This window comes from Halyomorpha halys, unplaced genomic scaffold (genome assembly GCF_000696795.3).
Source record: "Halyomorpha halys isolate HHAL.00 unplaced genomic scaffold, Hhal_1.1 Scaffold363.1, whole genome shotgun sequence".
Taxonomy (NCBI): Eukaryota; Metazoa; Arthropoda; class Insecta; order Hemiptera; family Pentatomidae; genus Halyomorpha; species Halyomorpha halys.
In genome coordinates this window covers 234,356-254,542 of record NW_027106613.1, presented here as the reverse complement: position 1 = coordinate 254,542, position 20,187 = coordinate 234,356, and the positions used below count along the sequence as shown (strand labels likewise).

At 34.5% G+C, this 20,187-nt stretch overlaps 1 protein-coding gene across 3 annotated transcripts in view; it reads right to left on the bottom strand.

The window, feature by feature from the left end:
• LOC106681754 (ancylostoma secreted protein) overlaps positions 1-20,187 on the bottom strand; it is a 58,138-nt gene that overhangs the window by 28,387 nt on the left and 9,564 nt on the right. For all 3 annotated transcript variants that reach the window (XM_014422234.2, XM_014422238.2, XM_014422239.2), the window contains exons 5-7: positions 11,017-11,129; positions 9,283-9,383; positions 8,521-8,568 (exon numbers count right to left, since the gene is read on the bottom strand). In XM_014422234.2, coding sequence (XP_014277720.1) covers positions 8,521-8,568; positions 9,283-9,383; positions 11,017-11,129 — 262 coding nt within the window. The remainder of the gene's footprint in view (positions 1-8,520; positions 8,569-9,282; positions 9,384-11,016; positions 11,130-20,187) is intronic.

The window sequence follows — 20,187 nt, the reverse complement described above, 5'->3', positions numbered from 1 at the left end:
TGTGACTCCCACAATATCTGTGGGATTTACTTCGCATCCTCAGCAAACACCAACGTTTACAAAGCATTCATGTTGAACAAGAATGGAGCGTACATGAACTGAGGCAAATGCCTTCGTTAATAGGAAGTTGAATGGTGGGGAAAAGGCGGGTTTTTCAAACATGCTGATAAACGGAATGGTGGTGGAAGTGTTACGACCATTCCCCAGTAGAAATTTCCCTCAAGAGAGAAAAAATCCCTGCCGAAGTAGAGGGTAATCTTGATCGTGAAGATCTTGAAAGACAATCTGATTACTTAATTCCTACTTTCAATCACCTGTATATGGAATTTATTGAAGAGATATTTTGTAAAGCCAATGACACTTGGATTTAGGACTGTCAAAGTGTGAAATAAACAAATCTTCAGGTAATGATGGTGACAACTTTAGAAACACAATAAACTCCATAGCTCCTTTCCTTTACAATAGTGTCAACTTTAAGAAAATGACTGCTATTTATGAAAATTTGAGTTGGGGTTTTCATTAGGAATATATTTGTCCTGATAACAGTTATTTATAATGACTGGAACCTTAAGTTGATGACCTGTTTCCCAATGTTGACAATCTGTTCCTAATATTGACAGCTAACTTTTTAGAACAGTTTCCTGTATGTTGAAATGGTACATTAGTTAGCCCTCTGTTTATGGTAAAATTGTCATAAATGTCATTGCATTCGATTTGTACGTTCTGTAATTTACTTTAAAGATTCCTGGAGAAAAAGGAACTATTCTAAAATATCCTGGCAATTCCATGAGCAGACAAACTAGTTTTGAGTTTTAAGAAATATCATAGAAAATCATCCAAAAGGGTGAGGAATAGGTCTATGAAAGTGGTTGGATGAATGGTGAACTTTGGTGAGGACCCTTTCATAGACTAACTGTTTTCTCTGCTGATGGCAAGATTTTTCAGATATCTACAAGGCTAATTGCTTGTGCATTCAACTATCCTCTTGTACTTAGAATGCTGGATGAAAGATTCCAGAAGGCCAAAGTCTATTGTGGACTGTAGAGCCTAGAAGAAGGATAAATTATATCAATTTTCAGAACCACTATTTGTACATGGGACAATTGGAATTCTTACCATTTTGTGTTCATAGTTGCTATTTTTTAGTTAAAAATAATTGTTGTACCTATTTTTTTTTTTAATTCAGATAAGATCTCTTTATTTGTGTATTAATACTTGAAAATTTTATCAATATTCCATTGTTCCTATAATTTCAATAAAATTTTATTAGTAGAAATAAAAAAGTTGTATTGTTTTCATTTTCTTTTATTGTCATCTTTAGGACAGAGAAATCAAACTACTTCAGACAAGTCAATATTAGGAACAGAGTAGTGTTACATTTATTTATTTATTTTTTTCAGGAAATACCTGTCTTCAAAAATTTTTAATATGCATTTCACATAGAATGGGTTGATAAAAAATTTTATTTCCTACAAAAACTAAGGGGAAAGTGATATGAAAGAAAAGTGAGAGAGCCCACTTTTTTATCATAACTCTTGGATTGGAGTTAACCCGTCAACTGAAAGGCTTATTTGGAAAATAAGTACAGGAAAGAGTTGTCAGAATGATAATATAGAAATATCCATTCTAAAACAAGTGAGGATTAATTGCAATTCAAAGTAAGGGGGAAGGAAATATTGTGTGATGCACACATTGCACTAGATTATTTCTCTTCTAATATGTTTTCTTGGTATTCAGCACTTTATAACAGCCTACCAAACTGCCACTAATGGTAAAGTAAAACAATATTACAGTCACCTCAAGGTATCTATTCATGGTCACCTGTTAAATGGTTAGTTTTACAAATTGACTATAGTAGTTCTTGCTTTACGTCCCCTAATTGTACCTCACTGGAATGTGATAAAGGCTTCAATCACCTATAGACATTTACACCAACCTAGACTTCTTCAAATATGAGATTGCATTAACAAAACTATCTGTACCAATATGAAAATCAAAGGAACATGGCCACCACTGAGACCAGTATCACCACTTCATCACCTCACCATAAGAACCTTGGTTTACACTGGCATTCAATAAACATCTCATGTTTTGAACTGACAGGATACAGAGAGAATAACCTTGCAACCAATTTTGAAGATTATTTAGGGTGAAACTTTAAATTGAAACTAAATGAATATTTACGGACCGTCCTGCACATTTGCTATCAAGAGACAGAGATGTCAACCTACAATGTTAAAAGTACCACCTACAAATACACATGTTCTAGACACAACGGACTTCAAAGTATCTCTCACTTATCACTAGAGAAGGAGTATATGATAATATTATACATGAGTTTGACTCATGAATATTATGCTAACCTTTTGTTTGGAATTTTAATATTAAAAATGTGCTTTGAATAAAATAAAACATTATGTCTTGGTTGTCAATTGTGAGTTATTTCACTTTAACATAATAACATATGTATGCATTTTTAAACCAAATAATAAACCACATTTAAAATAAAAACTTTCTTTAATTTTTTATGTTTGATTTGTATCATTCTTATAAGATACTGTACCAGGCAATTGCAGAACTGACAAGGATAGCAGCAACAGATTCTTTGAGTCCTGAAATTGGGTTTTATTAAGAATAATAAAAAAATGTCTTTAAAATAAATTTTCAATTTGTAACAGTTACACATTATCAAAAGAATATTAATCTATATTCTAAATAAACTAGTTTGATTTTTGAGTACTACCTCTAAAATATTTTATTTATTTAGTTTTAAGGGAATATATATGTATATACATGTAGTTCGGAAGAAAGTAGACAGACGATTGGTAAAACAATAGTTTATTATAAACCAAAGGTTACTTCAAGAGATTCTCCTCCTCCATAATCTCTGAGCATAACCCTCCATTGGTTCAGGCTTATTTTGCTCTCTCCGCTGACACATATAGGGACATTGTTGGGCAATATGTCCTTCAGTCCCACATTCAAAACATGTGCCTCCGGTGTGGGGCATTGTGCTACCAGGTGTCCAGCTTTACCACACCCATGACACTTGAGGGTCCTATACCACCGCTCCACGCATTCATTGGACTGAGGATGGTATGCTGTAGTCCTGTTATGCTGGATACCTAATATACGAGTAAGATTTATGAAAATGTCTGACTTGAACTGGCGCCCTTGGTTAGTGGTTATCCTTGCTGGCGTACCATAGCGGGAGATCCATGTACCCACAATCGCTGATGCTACCTTGGTAGTTGTTATCTCCTCCAGAGGGTACACCTCAGGCCAATGGGTGAATCAGTCAATGATCGTCAGATAGTACACATACCAGGGTGGCTGAGCCCATGCAGGCGGTGGAAGATTTCCTCTCGCATGGACTTATGAACGTATGACCGCGCCTGAGAAGTGGAGATCTCACAGAGGACTGACGTTACAGTATCGGGAAGAATCCATTGAAGCTGAAGGCGGAATCATTTTCTGTAGCTCTGTAATAGTTGGATCCTTCTGTTGTTCTGCCGCTATATGTACATAATCGTCAGTGAACCCGATGTCCTCGACCCTCAAAAGTGCATCGGCGACGGTGTTCTCTTCCGCGGGTACATAGCGGATGTTGGTCGTAAACTGGCTAATGAAATTAACCAGACAAATCCGTATGGGGGTCGCTGTCTCCAGCTTTTGATGGAAAGCATATTCCAACGGTTTGTGGTCCGTCCATATCTCAAAATGTCGCCCGTCCAGGTAATGCCTGAAATGCTTGATGGCTCGGTGGATTGCCAAGAGCTCCCTATCATATGTGGCATATTTCTTCTGCACTGGGGTGAATGCCTTAGAGAAAAATCCGAGAGGTAGCCAAACGTTACCATCTTTCTGCTGTAAAACTGCTCCCATGGCGTTACTGGAGGTGTTGCATACTAAGACTAGATGAGCGTTCTCTGTAGGATGTCCTAGCACTACAGCATTCTGAATGGCAGTTTTGCAGTGTTCGAATGCTTGGATGGATTCTTCTTAAATTAATAATAATAATAAAGCCCAATTCGGTTCTGCATGACGCTATTTCCATTAAGCAGGATTCTTAGAAAGAAGAAGGAGGTATGTAAACTTGTCATCAACGATGAAGGGACCACAGTCAGCCACAGCTGGTACATGGATGACCTCAAACTATACACGAAAGAACAACTACAAAATATGGTTGAAGCTGTTTCATCTTTTATAAGAGACATAGGAATGTCATTTGGCCTTGATAAATGTGCAATGCTCCATCGACATTTACTTATTTTTTATTACTGCGACCTTAGCAAACCCTGCTTCAGACAAATAGGATGTTGCAAGTTGAATTAATATTCGTAGAGCTTTAATACTAAGTAGTAGATATTCCTCTTTTATTGATATCCAAAAATCAGAAAGTTCCATGGTACCAAATTTCGCGGCGCACACTTTGGGGATCACTGACCTACACCATGCAGGGCCAGGGTATGATACATTCCACATGTACAAATTTTATGTGCTGGAATCACTCAATGTCTTTATAGTAGGTCGAGGTAATGCTCTTCGTAGATACCGCTTGTGACTCCCACAATATCTGTGGGATTTACTTCGCATCCTCAGCAAACACCAACGTTTACAAAGCATTCATGTTGAACAAGAATGGAGCGTACATGAACTGAGGCAAATGCCTTCGTTAATAGGAAGTTGAATGGTGGGGAAAAGGCGGGTTTTTCAAACATGCTGATAAACGGAATGGTGGTGGAAGTGTTACGACCATTCCCCAGTAGAAATTTCCCTCAAGAGAGAAAAAATCCCTGCCGAAGTAGAGGGTAATCTTGATCGTGAAGATCTTGAAAGACAATCTGATTACTTAATTCCTACTTTCAATCACCTGTATATGGAATTTATTGAAGAGATATTTTGTAAAGCCAATGACACTTGGATTTAGGACTGTCAAAGTGTGAAATAAACAAATCTTCAGGTAATGATGGTGACAACTTTAGAAACACAATAAACTCCATAGCTCCTTTCCTTTACAATAGTGTCAACTTTAAGAAAATGACTGCTATTTATGAAAATTTGAGTTGGGGTTTTCATTAGGAATATATTTGTCCTGATAACAGTTATTTATAATGACTGGAACCTTAAGTTGATGACCTGTTTCCCAATGTTGACAATCTGTTCCTAATATTGACAGCTAACTTTTTAGAACAGTTTCCTGTATGTTGAAATGGTACATTAGTTAGCCCTCTGTTTATGGTAAAATTGTCATAAATGTCATTGCATTCGATTTGTACGTTCTGTAATTTACTTTAAAGATTCCTGGAGAAAAAGGAACTATTCTAAAATATCCTGGCAATTCCATGAGCAGACAAACTAGTTTTGAGTTTTAAGAAATATCATAGAAAATCATCCAAAAGGGTGAGGAATAGGTCTATGAAAGTGGTTGGATGAATGGTGAACTTTGGTGAGGACCCTTTCATAGACTAACTGTTTTCTCTGCTGATGGCAAGATTTTTCAGATATCTACAAGGCTAATTGCTTGTGCATTCAACTATCCTCTTGTACTTAGAATGCTGGATGAAAGATTCCAGAAGGCCAAAGTCTATTGTGGACTGTAGAGCCTAGAAGAAGGATAAATTATATCAATTTTCAGAACCACTATTTGTACATGGGACAATTGGAATTCTTACCATTTTGTGTTCATAGTTGCTATTTTTTAGTTAAAAATAATTGTTGTACCTATTTTTTTTTTTAATTCAGATAAGATCTCTTTATTTGTGTATTAATACTTGAAAATTTTATCAATATTCCATTGTTCCTATAATTTCAATAAAATTTTATTAGTAGAAATAAAAAAGTTGTATTGTTTTCATTTTCTTTTATTGTCATCTTTAGGACAGAGAAATCAAACTACTTCAGACAAGTCAATATTAGGAACAGAGTAGTGTTACATTTATTTATTTATTTTTTTCAGGAAATACCTGTCTTCAAAAATTTTTAATATGCATTTCACATAGAATGGGTTGATAAAAAATTTTATTTCCTACAAAAACTAAGGGGAAAGTGATATGAAAGAAAAGTGAGAGAGCCCACTTTTTTATCATAACTCTTGGATTGGAGTTAACCCGTCAACTGAAAGGCTTATTTGGAAAATAAGTACAGGAAAGAGTTGTCAGAATGATAATATAGAAATATCCATTCTAAAACAAGTGAGGATTAATTGCAATTCAAAGTAAGGGGGAAGGAAATATTGTGTGATGCACACATTGCACTAGATTATTTCTCTTCTAATATGTTTTCTTGGTATTCAGCACTTTATAACAGCCTACCAAACTGCCACTAATGGTAAAGTAAAACAATATTACAGTCACCTCAAGGTATCTATTCATGGTCACCTGTTAAATGGTTAGTTTTACAAATTGACTATAGTAGTTCTTGCTTTACGTCCCCTAATTGTACCTCACTGGAATGTGATAAAGGCTTCAATCACCTATAGACATTTACACCAACCTAGACTTCTTCAAATATGAGATTGCATTAACAAAACTATCTGTACCAATATGAAAATCAAAGGAACATGGCCACCACTGAGACCAGTATCACCACTTCATCACCTCACCATAAGAACCTTGGTTTACACTGGCATTCAATAAACATCTCATGTTTTGAACTGACAGGATACAGAGAGAATAACCTTGCAACCAATTTTGAAGATTATTTAGGGTGAAACTTTAAATTGAAACTAAATGAATATTTACGGACCGTCCTGCACATTTGCTATCAAGAGACAGAGATGTCAACCTACAATGTTAAAAGTACCACGTGGATTGCCAAGAGCTCCCTATCATATGTGGCATATTTCTTCTGCACTGGGGTGAATGCCTTAGAGAAAAATCCGAGAGGTAGCCAAACGTTACCATCTTTCTGCTGTAAAACTGCTCCCATGGCGTTACTGGAGGTGTTGCATACTAAGACTAGATGAGCGTTCTCTGTAGGATGTCCTAGCACTACAGCATTCTGAATGGCAGTTTTGCAGTGTTCGAATGCTTGGATGGATTCTTCTTAAATTAATAATAATAATAAAGCCCAATTCGGTTCTGCATGACGCTATTTCCATTAAGCAGGATTCTTAGAAAGAAGAAGGAGGTATGTAAACTTGTCATCAACGATGAAGGGACCACAGTCAGCCACAGCTGGTACATGGATGACCTCAAACTATACACGAAAGAACAACTACAAAATATGGTTGAAGCTGTTTCATCTTTTATAAGAGACATAGGAATGTCATTTGGCCTTGATAAATGTGCAATGCTCCATGTAACCAAGGGAAAAGTGCTTAGTAAACAGAACATTCTGGTTAATGAAGAAGTGCACATAAAGGAACTTGAAACTAATAAATTATATAAATATTTGGGCATGCAACAGCACCTTAAAATATCCCAAAAAGATATGCAACAAGAATTATTAACAATGCTCAAAATTAGGCTACGAAAAGTGCTCAAAACCCAACTAACTGAGAAACAAAAAATCAAGGCCATCAACACCTGGGCTATACCAGCTCTTAGTTATAGCTTCGGCATAGTGCAATGGTCAAATACAAGACATGGATTGGATCGCCTTGTACGAACAACTCTGACACAAGAACGGAACCACCACCCAATATCCTCTAAAGCTCATCTGTATTTACCTAGAAAATAGGAGTGGTTTGCTAAATATTGAAGAAGCTTGCCGCATACAGCAAAAGACCCTAAGCCAATACTTTCTCTCAAAAACAACAGAGGTTTATCTCGCCATCACAAGGATGAACTCTGGTTTAACAGCACTTAATCTGAGCAAAGGTGTTGAATCAACAATCGTATCACAAAATGAACAACTGGCAGAATGAAAAAGCAAGTCTCCGCATGGGAGATTCTGTATGTAAAGAAGTCAAAAAAATATAAATTTTTATAAATCTAATTGATTTTATAATTATTGAAGGTTATTATAATTTAATTTTTTTGTATATTTCATAAATATAATAAAAAATTTGTAGTCAGATGCATCCTTTATTTATTTAAAAACCTATTATCAGTAAAATTTGGATATACAGAACATTAATAGAATTAACGATTCATTTCTAATCAGAAACAAGATAGATCGATATCATATTATTATTAAATATTCTAATATAAAATAAAAACAATGTGAAAATATATATATACAAAAAAAGTCAATATAATAATTGCAATTTCTAATCAGACAGGTAAATCATATCTTAAAACAAATTAGCATCAAAGAATTCAGTTACAGAATAAATAAAATATTTTTTGCCACAAAATAGTAAGAGTTCAAACTCTCCCAGGCAATCCCTTATTTCAACATATTCTCTAATTACTAACATAATATCATAAAATATTGTAATAAGTATAAAAAGTAACTTTAAAAAATGTATAACTTTGTTTTTAAAAGTCATTTTGACTAATATCTTGATAACCTATAATTCAGATATACTGGAAACATAAACTGTAATAAAAATTAATGAACATAAAATATTACCTTGAGAAGAGCATGTATCCCCCAGTCTGGCATGGATTGTATCATGAGCTGTAAACATTGTTAAAGTAAAAATTAAAGTTACCATGTCACTAAATTTAATACTGTTTTTCATGACAAAAACAAGACATTATAAACAATGAAATTAAATTATATAAACAAGAGTAATAGAAACAATCCTCATTTAATGATGAGCCTGTTCAATCATTTTCTATACATTCAGACCCCATAAAATTGTAAATTAATATAATTGTAAATATGTATGTAAACTATTATATCATTCTTAATTATTTTTACATCGTTTTCTTTTCTCTTTTTTATTTATTCATTTTTTATTTTATTTTATTGTTCAATTGATAAAAGTGAGAAAGTAACCTATGATGATTTTTTTTATTATGACTGTTTATATTTCTTAGTATTTTTTGTTTAAGTATTTCTGAGGCTCCTCAGCCCTCATCTATTGATTTCTCTGTATTATTCTAAAGGGACTCGTCCCAGAATAAATAAAGTATTATTATTATTATTAAATGAAAGTAGTGTGATCAGATTTTATTTCTAACAATTTTTCAGAGTAATAAAAATTATCAGTACATTGTTTAATAAATGACTACAATTTTATAGTCAAAAGAGATAAATAAAAATGCAGTTTAAACACCAATTTTTTTTTAATGCACAAGGACATTAGTGACAATCAACAGTTATATAAAGCCTATTAATGTCACGAAAACTATTTATCATAGATTATTGAAATAGAATTTTCATTACCACAAAGGCCTGCATAGTGTTTAGAAATAACTCCAACTTCATATTCACATTTATCGGTTCCATCATGTTTAGTATAAATATCTTCACCTTCAATATTTCCTCTGTTCATTGCAGAAAAAAAAAGTTGATATCAATGTTCATATTGTTATTAAGTTATAGATAATACTAATCATTTAATTATAATATTAAAAGCGAATTTTGTCGTTTAACAGTAATCTCAATCTCAAATGAAATTCTCATCAGTGACTTCTTTCATAAAAAGAAGTTTTAAATGGATAAATAGAATCTTTTCACTTCGTTTTGTCCCACATAGCTTCCACCAACTATGATCATTCATGGCACTGCCAGCATTAAGGATTTTTATACTCCTTCAAATTAATTTTTTTTAAGAACACAAACTTATTTACTTATGTATTATTTTATTTTATGCACTTCTAATAAGATTTTTTTAAAGTTTTTTTTTACTTAAAAAAATATTTTTTCTTACATTGTTTTGGGTTATTTCATGCTGTCTAAATATTTTATAGAAAACTTGGAAATATACAGCAAATTTCTAGAGCCCTTATTTATTAATTCAGTTTAAAAACCCACAAAATAATTCATGCATCAGCTGATTATGTACTTAGATTCAGTGGCATTCGCAGGTGACGACAATTGTCGTCATTGTTAAAAGAAAGATATTTAAACTTTACTTTGCTAAATATTAAATTATATAAGACTTATTAAAATTAAAAGAAGGAAAATATATTTTTAAAAAAATCATGCTTTTAAGTAGTTTTCCAGGGGGGCCTCCTGCAAAGTGTTAACGTGTCTCATTACATCTATATCACTATACATATTGTAGATCTTCCTGTTCCTGTTTCAATTCTCATCCACTAGTTCTCAAACATCCAATTCAGATTAAGGTCTAGCATGGATCTACTTGGTCTTCTCCTGATTAACACTCATTTCCGTAGTGTCCGGTGCTTTGGCCAACTTTAAAATGCTTTTTCAAGGGACTTGAAAGATCAACTAGGTCTATGTTGTCCTTAAAACCAAGTATTTGCATCAGCCTGTAGCAAATTGTAAAATGGTGTCACTAATCAGAATTCCCGAATCACACCTTTTCCAGGACCAAGTTTATCAGTAGGCAGGCAAGTCTACCCTACATAACACCTCCTGTGGAAACTAACCCTGAGGACACTCTCGGTTCTGGGGGTCACATTCTGACTGCACTTGGACTACGCAGTGAGCATCATCCATTGTCATCCAAATCATGACTTACACTAGTTTTAGAGGGATCCCTGGATAATAGAGGGCTGCATATAATTTAAACCTTTAAAACAGTTATAGGCACTCTAGAAGTCTATAACAGGTAGTGGGTCGTCAATCACCCAGGAACTAAAGGTAATGAGGTAGTTGATACTCTATCTAAAGGAGGCATTGGCTTTCTCTAGGTAAGTTCAGAACCATAACTCTTGATTTTCATTAGGAGAACAAGGAATTCGCTGCAATGGTAGAATAGGACTATTTTAGGGTTACCCTGTGGTTAGGTTATTTTTTCTTTCCCATAAACCAATTTTTTTTTTTTTTTTATTTCAACAGGCATGATCTAGTAGGTAACTATAGAACTAGTAGCCTGAAATTGTCCTAGGAGAGTTTTCTTTTTCTTGTATATATTGGACATTTGAAAGTTATTTTATATGTTTCTTTTAAAAAATACAAAAGAAATATATAATTACTATCCTTACGTACGTTGGATAATAATCACACACTAAGAAAGAATGATATGGTTTGTTTGGTTCGCGTTCAAAATCCTCATAATATGTCAGTCCACATCCAACATACTGTGTATTAGCCCAAATCATCTAAAAAACACATTCTTAGTTTTTGGTTTGAATATTGGTTTTATAATAGAATAAAAATAAATAAATGAGTTATATTTTATTAGTACCATACTAATAATGAGTAGTAGTAAATTTAAAAAGCCCAAATTTGAAATCTCATAGAGCTCTTTATGTTCAATGTTTTCCAGAAATAAAGTATTTTCAACTCAGATATTTTTTTTTTCTTTGAAATAATGAGAAATCAACATTTTGTGGACTAATTTTTACTCATGTCGTAGGAAATGCTACAATTAAGAAGATAATAAATAAATTGCTTTACAGTGCGTTTAACAAGGTTCGATTTAAGTCTTTAAAGAGCGCTCCTTACATTTTTTTTCTACTAACCCACCTCTTTCTCTTCCACACTACTGCATGTAAGTTTCTTTTAATACCAAGGACTCAAATGAATGACTAGCTGCATGGAAAGCTTTTATTTAGCTCAATTAGATGGCACTGATTACTCAACTTTGAAAAAATAAAGTTTTTTCTTTCAAGTATTTCAAGACAGCGCCCTTCAATTGTAAAATATAGGATAAATAAAAAAGTAATAAAACTGCTGAAATGAGACTTCTTGTAGGTTGCCTTCTAAACTGAATTAATATTAACTGACACAATATCCTGAACTGGGCCTTCTAGGACACTACCTGCCTTCTCCCCCCATTGTGTTAGGCCATAAGAGCTTCCGTATTTAGGTTAAGGAGACAGCAAAGAGAACAAATATATTCTTATGATAATCATAAAAACATTAGACAGAGCTAAGACAGTAAATCTGGGTTTCTTGAACTTAAAAATTGCATTTAACATGGCCCAAGAAGAGAGTCAACAGAGTCTTTTTTCAAATATCATCAACACTAACAAGCTGACAGGAATTGAACAGAGACAAAGCTAAAACTTCATGCTTTCATCTGCTTCTCGGTCTTTGCCACCAACATTTACATCTGTACTCTTTCACCCTCCATTCTAATGTGTCCTACCTATCTTAGCTTACTTGCTAAGATAAAATTAACAATATTATCATTCTGTAACATAGTCACAATCTCAGTGTTACTCTTAATTTTTCCATTTTATATTAACTCGTGTTGCTCTGTAAATCCTTCTTATAATCTTTCTTTCAAACATTTTCAATCTATGGTATTTTTCTTCGGGCAAGAACCAAATTTTATTGCCATTGGACACTACTTACCTGACAACCAATTTATATAATTTTAATTTTTTTTTTTTGTCAGCAGTTACAAACATTTTTCACCATGGCACCGATGTTGAGCTGAAAATTTTTTGAGGCATCCTTGTTGAGCTAGAAAAATATCACGACACCCTTCTTGTCTTTTTGGCTCAATTATCCTTAGAGCATTTAAATAAGTAGGAAAATCAGTGCAATATAATTAATTGAATGCATTGCATATTTGCAATTCTAATTTTTTTCTTTTCTTTATTTTTATATAATATAATAAAAAATTGTCATTCGATTATGGCACCCCTCGCTAATGCTTGGAGCAGCCTGGTTGAGAACTACTGTTTTAGACAACTCTATTACCTGTCATTATCAGTAGACATAATATACCCAAGGAAAATGCTTGGAAAAGTCAGCTGGAACTTTTTAATAAATAAAAGCATCCATACCACACCGGAAGAGAGGTTTGTCATTTATGTAAATTAAGAAAACCAGTGGAAATATTATGGCCATATCTGTACGATGGGAGTAAGCAAAAGCCATGGTAGCTAGCTGATGAAAGCAAGGCCATCTAGGAAGCGTTATTTTAGCATACCAAGGGTTATAAAAGACTACAGTGAAGTCTCGGTTATCTGGAATAAGTAAGATTGTAAGATCCAGTTTGGACTACAAAAAATTTAGATTAGTTGGAATTTAAAAATAAATACATATACCTATGTAAAATATGTCTATGTCTAGTATGTATGCTTTAATTGCTTTAATCAAAAATCATTCAAAAACCTAGTTAGATAATAAACAAATATGTTCTGATATATGTGTTATGCATTTATATTAAACAAAAATATATAATAAGTAAGCTTTGTTCATTTAATTTAATCTACATATTAGGTTTTTGAAAATGATTTTTACATTAAACTTCTTCTTTTTAATAAAAAAAGTCAAGGTATAATTGTTACTTACAACAATCAGAGAGGGTGGTAGATAATATGGAACCTGCTTTAATACTGAATTCTTCAACATTTTGGCCCAAAGGTACTATTCCCATGTGATGTATAATAGAACTAAAAGTTTTCCTAGAGGATTGTGACCCCATGTCTTAAATAGGCTCCACACGTGGGAACCAAGATCATTGGCCCAGAGTAATAAATTTTTTTTTCATAAACCTAATAACAAATAAATTTAAAAAACCAGTAATTTTTTACTTTAACAGAATACTGTTCCTGTTTTATTTAAAAAAATGTAATTGTTTTACATGATTACATACTCAACTGCTCTCAATGTCGCCGATAAGGGTTAAAGGTTCCAGCTGAAATCAGTGTTTTGGAAGAGTTGGTTTTTATTTAAGAGAAAAAAAAAATGTGAGTGTAATAAGCAGTGGTATCACATTAATCTTTTAAATCATCTCAGGGAAAGCAGTGTTTAGGATCATCAAAATAATTTTTTTTTTAATGATTTATTTATTGTTATTTGCAACTGTATACAATTATACACGACTATTAAATTTGCTATTAGATATAAAATTACATGATACAAACATGTGGAGAATCTACCCATTGATAGAACTCCAATAACTTTACTAGAGAAAAAGATCTCGGGGCCATCTTTTTTTCAGACGCCTAAGTGGATTATCAGGTAATGGAGGAAAACCGAGTTTAAAAATAGGCGGGTTTGGGTGGTTGGGAAGTTTATCATGGAAGGATTGGTATCTGGTTTTGGCCAAATCTGCAACATAGGTCCTGCATAGCATTGAGATTCTGATGGATGACGTGATTTGTGACAAAATAAGGAGCAAGCATTAAGGATTTTGGACTGTAAGGACTGGATACAAGAGGAATTCAATGGTTTAGTGGAGCCGTAAACCCAGATAGGCCTAATTACAGTCATGTAGATTTTGTCTTTTCAGTCTTTTGTAATGGATTGGTAGTTTAAACTGTTTGTCTAGCAAATGTTGTAATAAACGGAATCAACGAATAGTTTTCTGTCTTTTCAGTCTTGTATGAGGATTCCGTGTCAGTCGTTTGTCCAGATGTAGTCCTAAGTAATGGATCTATTCGACTGGAATGAGTGGGGTATTATTAAAAGATACTGTGGAGCAGGAAGTCATGGGTTTATGACGAAGAGTAAATGCGGTTTAGTGGGATTTATTTTAATCCTCCAATTTTGGCACCATTCTTCAAGGATAGTGATGTGGGATTGGAGAGTTTGTGATACAGTGAAAGGGTCATTATTCACTGCCAACAGACATGTGTCATCAGCATACATAGTGAGGAGTGTTAGGATGCCAGCTGAAAACATTGTAATGGGTAAGAGAGAAACACAAAACAAAAACAATAAAAGTTTTTTTTTGTAATTTATAGCAGGTATTAAGTGACATGTTAGAAAACAAAAATACGTGAGTTATTAATTAGAAAGAGGAGGTTTATGCCAATTTCAACACAAAGTCAGACAGCAAAAATGGAAGACCTGTTGACATTAATTAAGGAAATAAAATCTACAATGGGCAAAATGAAAACTGGCCAGGATGAAGTTAAGGAAACCCTCACAACCAAGTTTCAAAATCTGGAAAAAGATTTGGAAAACATGAAAATGCAGGTCGATAATGTGGAAAAATATCTGAATAATTTGGACACAAAATTAGTAAACCAGATAAAAATTGTAGACAAGCGCCTCGAAGAAAATAAAGATAAAATAGAATGTTATATTAGAAGGCTTGAAGGGGAAGTGGACTCCTTGAGACAAGAAATCAAAGTTTTTAAAATCGTAGGATCCACCTTGGACACGTCATTCACACCAGGGAAGGACGCTCATAAAATGGAAATATATTCCTCAAGAACCACAGCTAGGATCAAGCCTCCAACCTTGGGCAACGTATCGGTGGCAATTTTCAGCAGCATCCACAACAAATGGTTAGAGTGACCAGGAAAAAGCAAATTTCCCAATCGTTTCATTGGGAGGAGAAGCTCTAGATGTTTTGCAGGGCATACCTGAGGAATGCAAGAACGACTTCAACTATTTGTGCGACCAACTCAAGAGAAGATTTGGTGACCATCACCTGGAGCAGCTGCACAGGACGCAGTTCTGGATGAGGAAACAAGATTCCTCAAGAAGCAGATATCACTGCAACAGTTTAGTGCCAAGGTTTCTAGACTGGTTAGGCTGGCGTATACTATAGTTTCAGAGGACATGGCTGTTGATGTTTTTACTGATAGATCCGTGATCTTGACCTTCAACAAAGTCTGAAACTATCAAGACCGAAAACCATTGGTGAAACCTCAACAAGAAATCTAGATTTCAAAGTGGTCTAGAAAAGCTTGTAAAAGGGTCGACCACAACTGCAGCAGACTCACGTTTGGCAGGAGCAGGAAACATGTTGGAAACAACACCAACAGCTTAGAAGATAAGCTTGATAGATTAATAAAGAAGCTGGAGGCCATGGACAGCCAGCAAGATGTCCAATCACTCCGGAGGCTACTAAGACGTACGAACACGTAAACCATCTGGAGGAAATATTCCAGAAGCTGTCCAATGCTAATCTTAAGCTTAACCTAAAGAAATGCCACATGTTCAAAAAGAAAGTTCAGTACCTTGGATACATCATTACCTCAGAAGGAATTCTAGTAGATCCTGAGAAAATCAAAGCCGTGAGGACGTGGCCAATTCCAAAAGCAAACATGAAGTCAGAAACTTCATAAGGCTCTATAGGAGGTTCATCCAAGGATTCGCTGACATAGCCCGACCGCTTCATCAATTGACTGACTTAAAGAGGCATTGTGTTCTGCTCCTATTTTAGCATATCCAGAATGAGGTTGCCAGTTTATTGTGGACACTGATGCTAGCAATGTTGGAATCGGAGTGATATTGTTGCAGATTCAAGAAGGACAAAAAAAAGTTATCGAATACTTCTCAAAGGCACTCTCCAAACTGGAAAAGAACTACTGCGTAACAAGGTGCTCTTGGCGATTGCTATAGAGCTCTTGGCAATCGTTAAGACTCTAGAGCACTTTCACAAGTAGCTGTTTGAACAACTTTTCCTTCTCCAAACCAATCATGCTTTGTTGACATGGCTGTTGAATATTAAAAACCCTGAAGGGCAGGTGGCCCCATAGATTGAAATACTCTAGGAGTATCAATTCAGTATTGAACATTGGAAAGGTCGATTGCATTTCAATGCTGATGCTCTTTCAAGAAGACCCTGTAAAATAGACTGTAAACACTGCAATGGAGCCGAAAGGAAAGAGTCGGTACAATACATGAAGATTATTATCCAGCCTGCGAACAAATGGACATCTTTGTCTACAGAGTACAGAAGATGTTAGAGAAGCTGCAGTGGAGGTTCTATTGGATAAGTTACCACCAAGATGTAGCTGGTGTATGTCGGAGATGTGCAAAGTGTGCAGCCAGCAAAGGATCTGGGACTCATGAAGCAGTATAAGGTAAGAGCCCCTTTTGAGAGGATTGCGATCGACATATCTGAACCCTTCCCAATGTCTAAGAGGGGAAACCGGTATATACTGGTTGCTGGAGACTACTTCAGGAAGTGGACAGCAGCCTACACTCTACCAAATCAGGAAGCATCAACGCTTGCCAAAGTCCTCACAGAAAACATGTTCAGTCAGTTTGGAATTCCCTTAGAATTACATTTAGACCAGGGATGTAACTTTGAATCTCATCAAGAAGGTCTGTGACTGGGGAAAAGAAAGACGAGGACAACACCACTATAACCCCAGTCGAATGGTATGGTCGAGAGACTTAATAGAACATTGGTGAGTCCTCTAAGGATACTTGCCAATGAACAACAGAATGACTGTAATATCCAGAATTACTGTAGATACTGATAACGTACCGATCTGCCGTTCATGAAATGACTCGCCAGATCCCAGCTAGTGTTCTGTTTGGAAGAGAGATTCATCTACTCAGCGATCTAATCTTTGGAAACCCAGAGGAACAGTCGGATATCAATGATAACGCCAATGAGCTATGGTACAGGTTTATAACCATTCATTCTCAGGTGCGAGATAAGATCCGCGTGGAAAGCAACCGAATGAAGACACCCTATGACCTGAATGTAGCAGGAGGAACATTCGAAGAGGGTGAAAATGTCTAGTTCTACAACCCTACCAGAAAGAAAGGAAGATCTCCAAAGCAAAAATTGGGAAGGTCCTTACTCCATACTGATCAAGATCAATGACCTTGTCTGTCACATAAAATGTACACCAAGAGCGAATATGAAGATTGTTTATCTTGATTGACTTCTTCCCTAGGACAATGTAATGAGGTTATCTCCTTGGGGTGAAAAAAGATAGATAACCGATCGATTTGATTGGTCTGTTCGTTAACGGTGTTTCTCTTGAGAGGAATGTGAAAAGAAAAAAAAGGAGAGTTGTGAATATTATGGACTTGGTGTACATATTTTGGTTACTTAGTAATACAATAAAATTGTTTGCTTGTTTTTGTTCATTGCGTTTTTTTTCTTGAACTATCATGCAACAATATGTATATATATGGGTATAGTACCAAAGGTTACTACCCTAAGGTACACCAGCAGACTGAAAAAATAAGTTAAAAATGATTTTAATTATTCATTTGAAATTTTTAAACCTCGTATACCAAAGCAAGATACATAAGAAAATCAAAATCAGCCGAATATTACCTTATTGTGACACTTCACAACTGCGAGAAACATGGAAGATTAGAAATTTTCATGAGCCTTCCCCTTCAATTGAAATGAGATTTCCCTTCAAGCAGTGGGTCAAATATTCCAGAAACTTGCAGGGCAATCTACAGTAGCATGAATGATGATTTTATTAAAAGAAATAAAAGCAATTATTATTAGGTATAGCTATAATTCTCAAAAATCAAATTAGATGATTAAGAAATAATTGTTGACATTAGAATAGTTTCAGTTTTCGCAACTGTATCTTAATTTTAGTTCTGTTAAAGCCACCTCAAATTGACTATGTCTTTTTGTTAGAAAGCTTTAAAAGAACAAAACCAAAAAAAACAAAAAAAACAAGCTGTCTCGAATATAAACATTTATTTGGTTAATTTAACATTTGAAAACTTAAAAATAAATAAATAAAACAATGAATAAAAGTAAAATAAATAGGTCTTTTAGACAAAATAAAATTAGTTAAATACTGGCTAATGGTTGGTCCACTCTGATAGATTAGAAGAATACAGCTTGCTGCCGAGATGTGTGTTGTCACTCTGTAGCTATATACACCGCTGCAACTCTTAAACTGGTCCAAAGTTGGTGTACTGGCTCATCAACATTTGAAAAGTTCAAAAGCCAAGATGGCACTTATTGAGTGTAGACAGTGTCTAGTTATTTTAATGAATTATGCGAGCCGACTAATTAGCAACAACTCATATTGCACTCATATTGAAAAGGTCTGGTTCTGGACTTTAATGTTGACTAATACACTTATGTATAATAAATACTTTAATGTATAATAAAATAACACCAACTGAACGCAGATAGGGTTGGTAACAAACTATCTTGGTCACTAATGAGCAGAAACTGATTTAAAAATGAAGATGATCGGCTTGTTACTAGACGACACCTTAGTGATGGTTATCAACCCTTAGCAACTGTCTCTATTACTTAATAATAACACACAAATATATTCATTGTTTATTTGCTTAATTTTTAGGTGCCGTATACAACTCCAGGGTTAGAGGCACCGTTTTCTGGATTTTGTGGTTACATTTCTCAATACAGGTTGTTCTCCTTTAGGAACTTAAACAAGTTCTTCTAATTTTCTGGCAGTAAGGCTTGATGTTGTCCCTGGAGGCCAAAAGAAGTTCTTGATGATTCCAGACGCGAACAGTATTCCAGGATATGCTCATCATCAGGGTACATTCACAACTATAACATGTCTGTGAAGGATTTCTTTCAATAAGGTGCTTGTGTTAATCTGGTATGTCCAATCCTGAGTCAGGTTATGCTGGATTGTTCACAATGATTTTCGATAATTGGCGGTAGAGTTTGAGTATTACCAAGTATTATCTTCATTTTATTTGTTTTAGTTACCTTGGACCAAAAACAGCACCATGCTTCCTTGCATTGGGCCAGAACCGATATATAAATACATATTTTTCTTCTCAAATAACTGAATTCCAATTAAAATAATATTAATAAAATAAATGTAATTAAGTTAAACACTAAAACTAACTAAATACTATTTACAATTTATTTATAATATGGGCTCTGCTGAGGAACAGAACATATGTTTTCGATCTCAATGGAGAACCAAAGTTTATTGTACTTTGTTTGTGGACCTCCACATACAGGCCAAAAAGGAGAACATTGGATACTAAACCGATACCAGGGGATGATGGTTCTCATGTTTGTAGGGCATTTGGTTTTTAATAAACACTTATTAAGAGACTTTGGAAATAGAATCACAGTTTTTCTAAACTTTTTGTGAGACAAATCACATTAATTACTATGAGCCATGTGGGGTAGGGCAGCTAGTTATTATTAACTAATCCCTTTACCGTTTCCATTCCATGACATTTTTGTGTCTCCTTGTTCAGATTTACAAAGACATTTTTCCAAAATGGGTATATTGGTAGATAGTAACAATGACAGACAGGTTCCATGTAACTAAGATCTTTCAGTTTAATTCTTGTAGAAGTATTTTCAGAGGAAAAACAGAAAACTTCTACACAACAATGATCTTTCTGGACTAGCTCACCCTACAAAAACTGTTTGCAAAACTCAAAGTATCAGATTGATCTGAAACAAATAGAATGGCCATGGAAGAGGAAGAGGAGGCAGGAAACAGCACACGGGAATAACGCTTCATCAACATTGACTTAAAGAACTTGAAAGAAGCCAAAAACAATGAAAAGGCAAATTTGTCC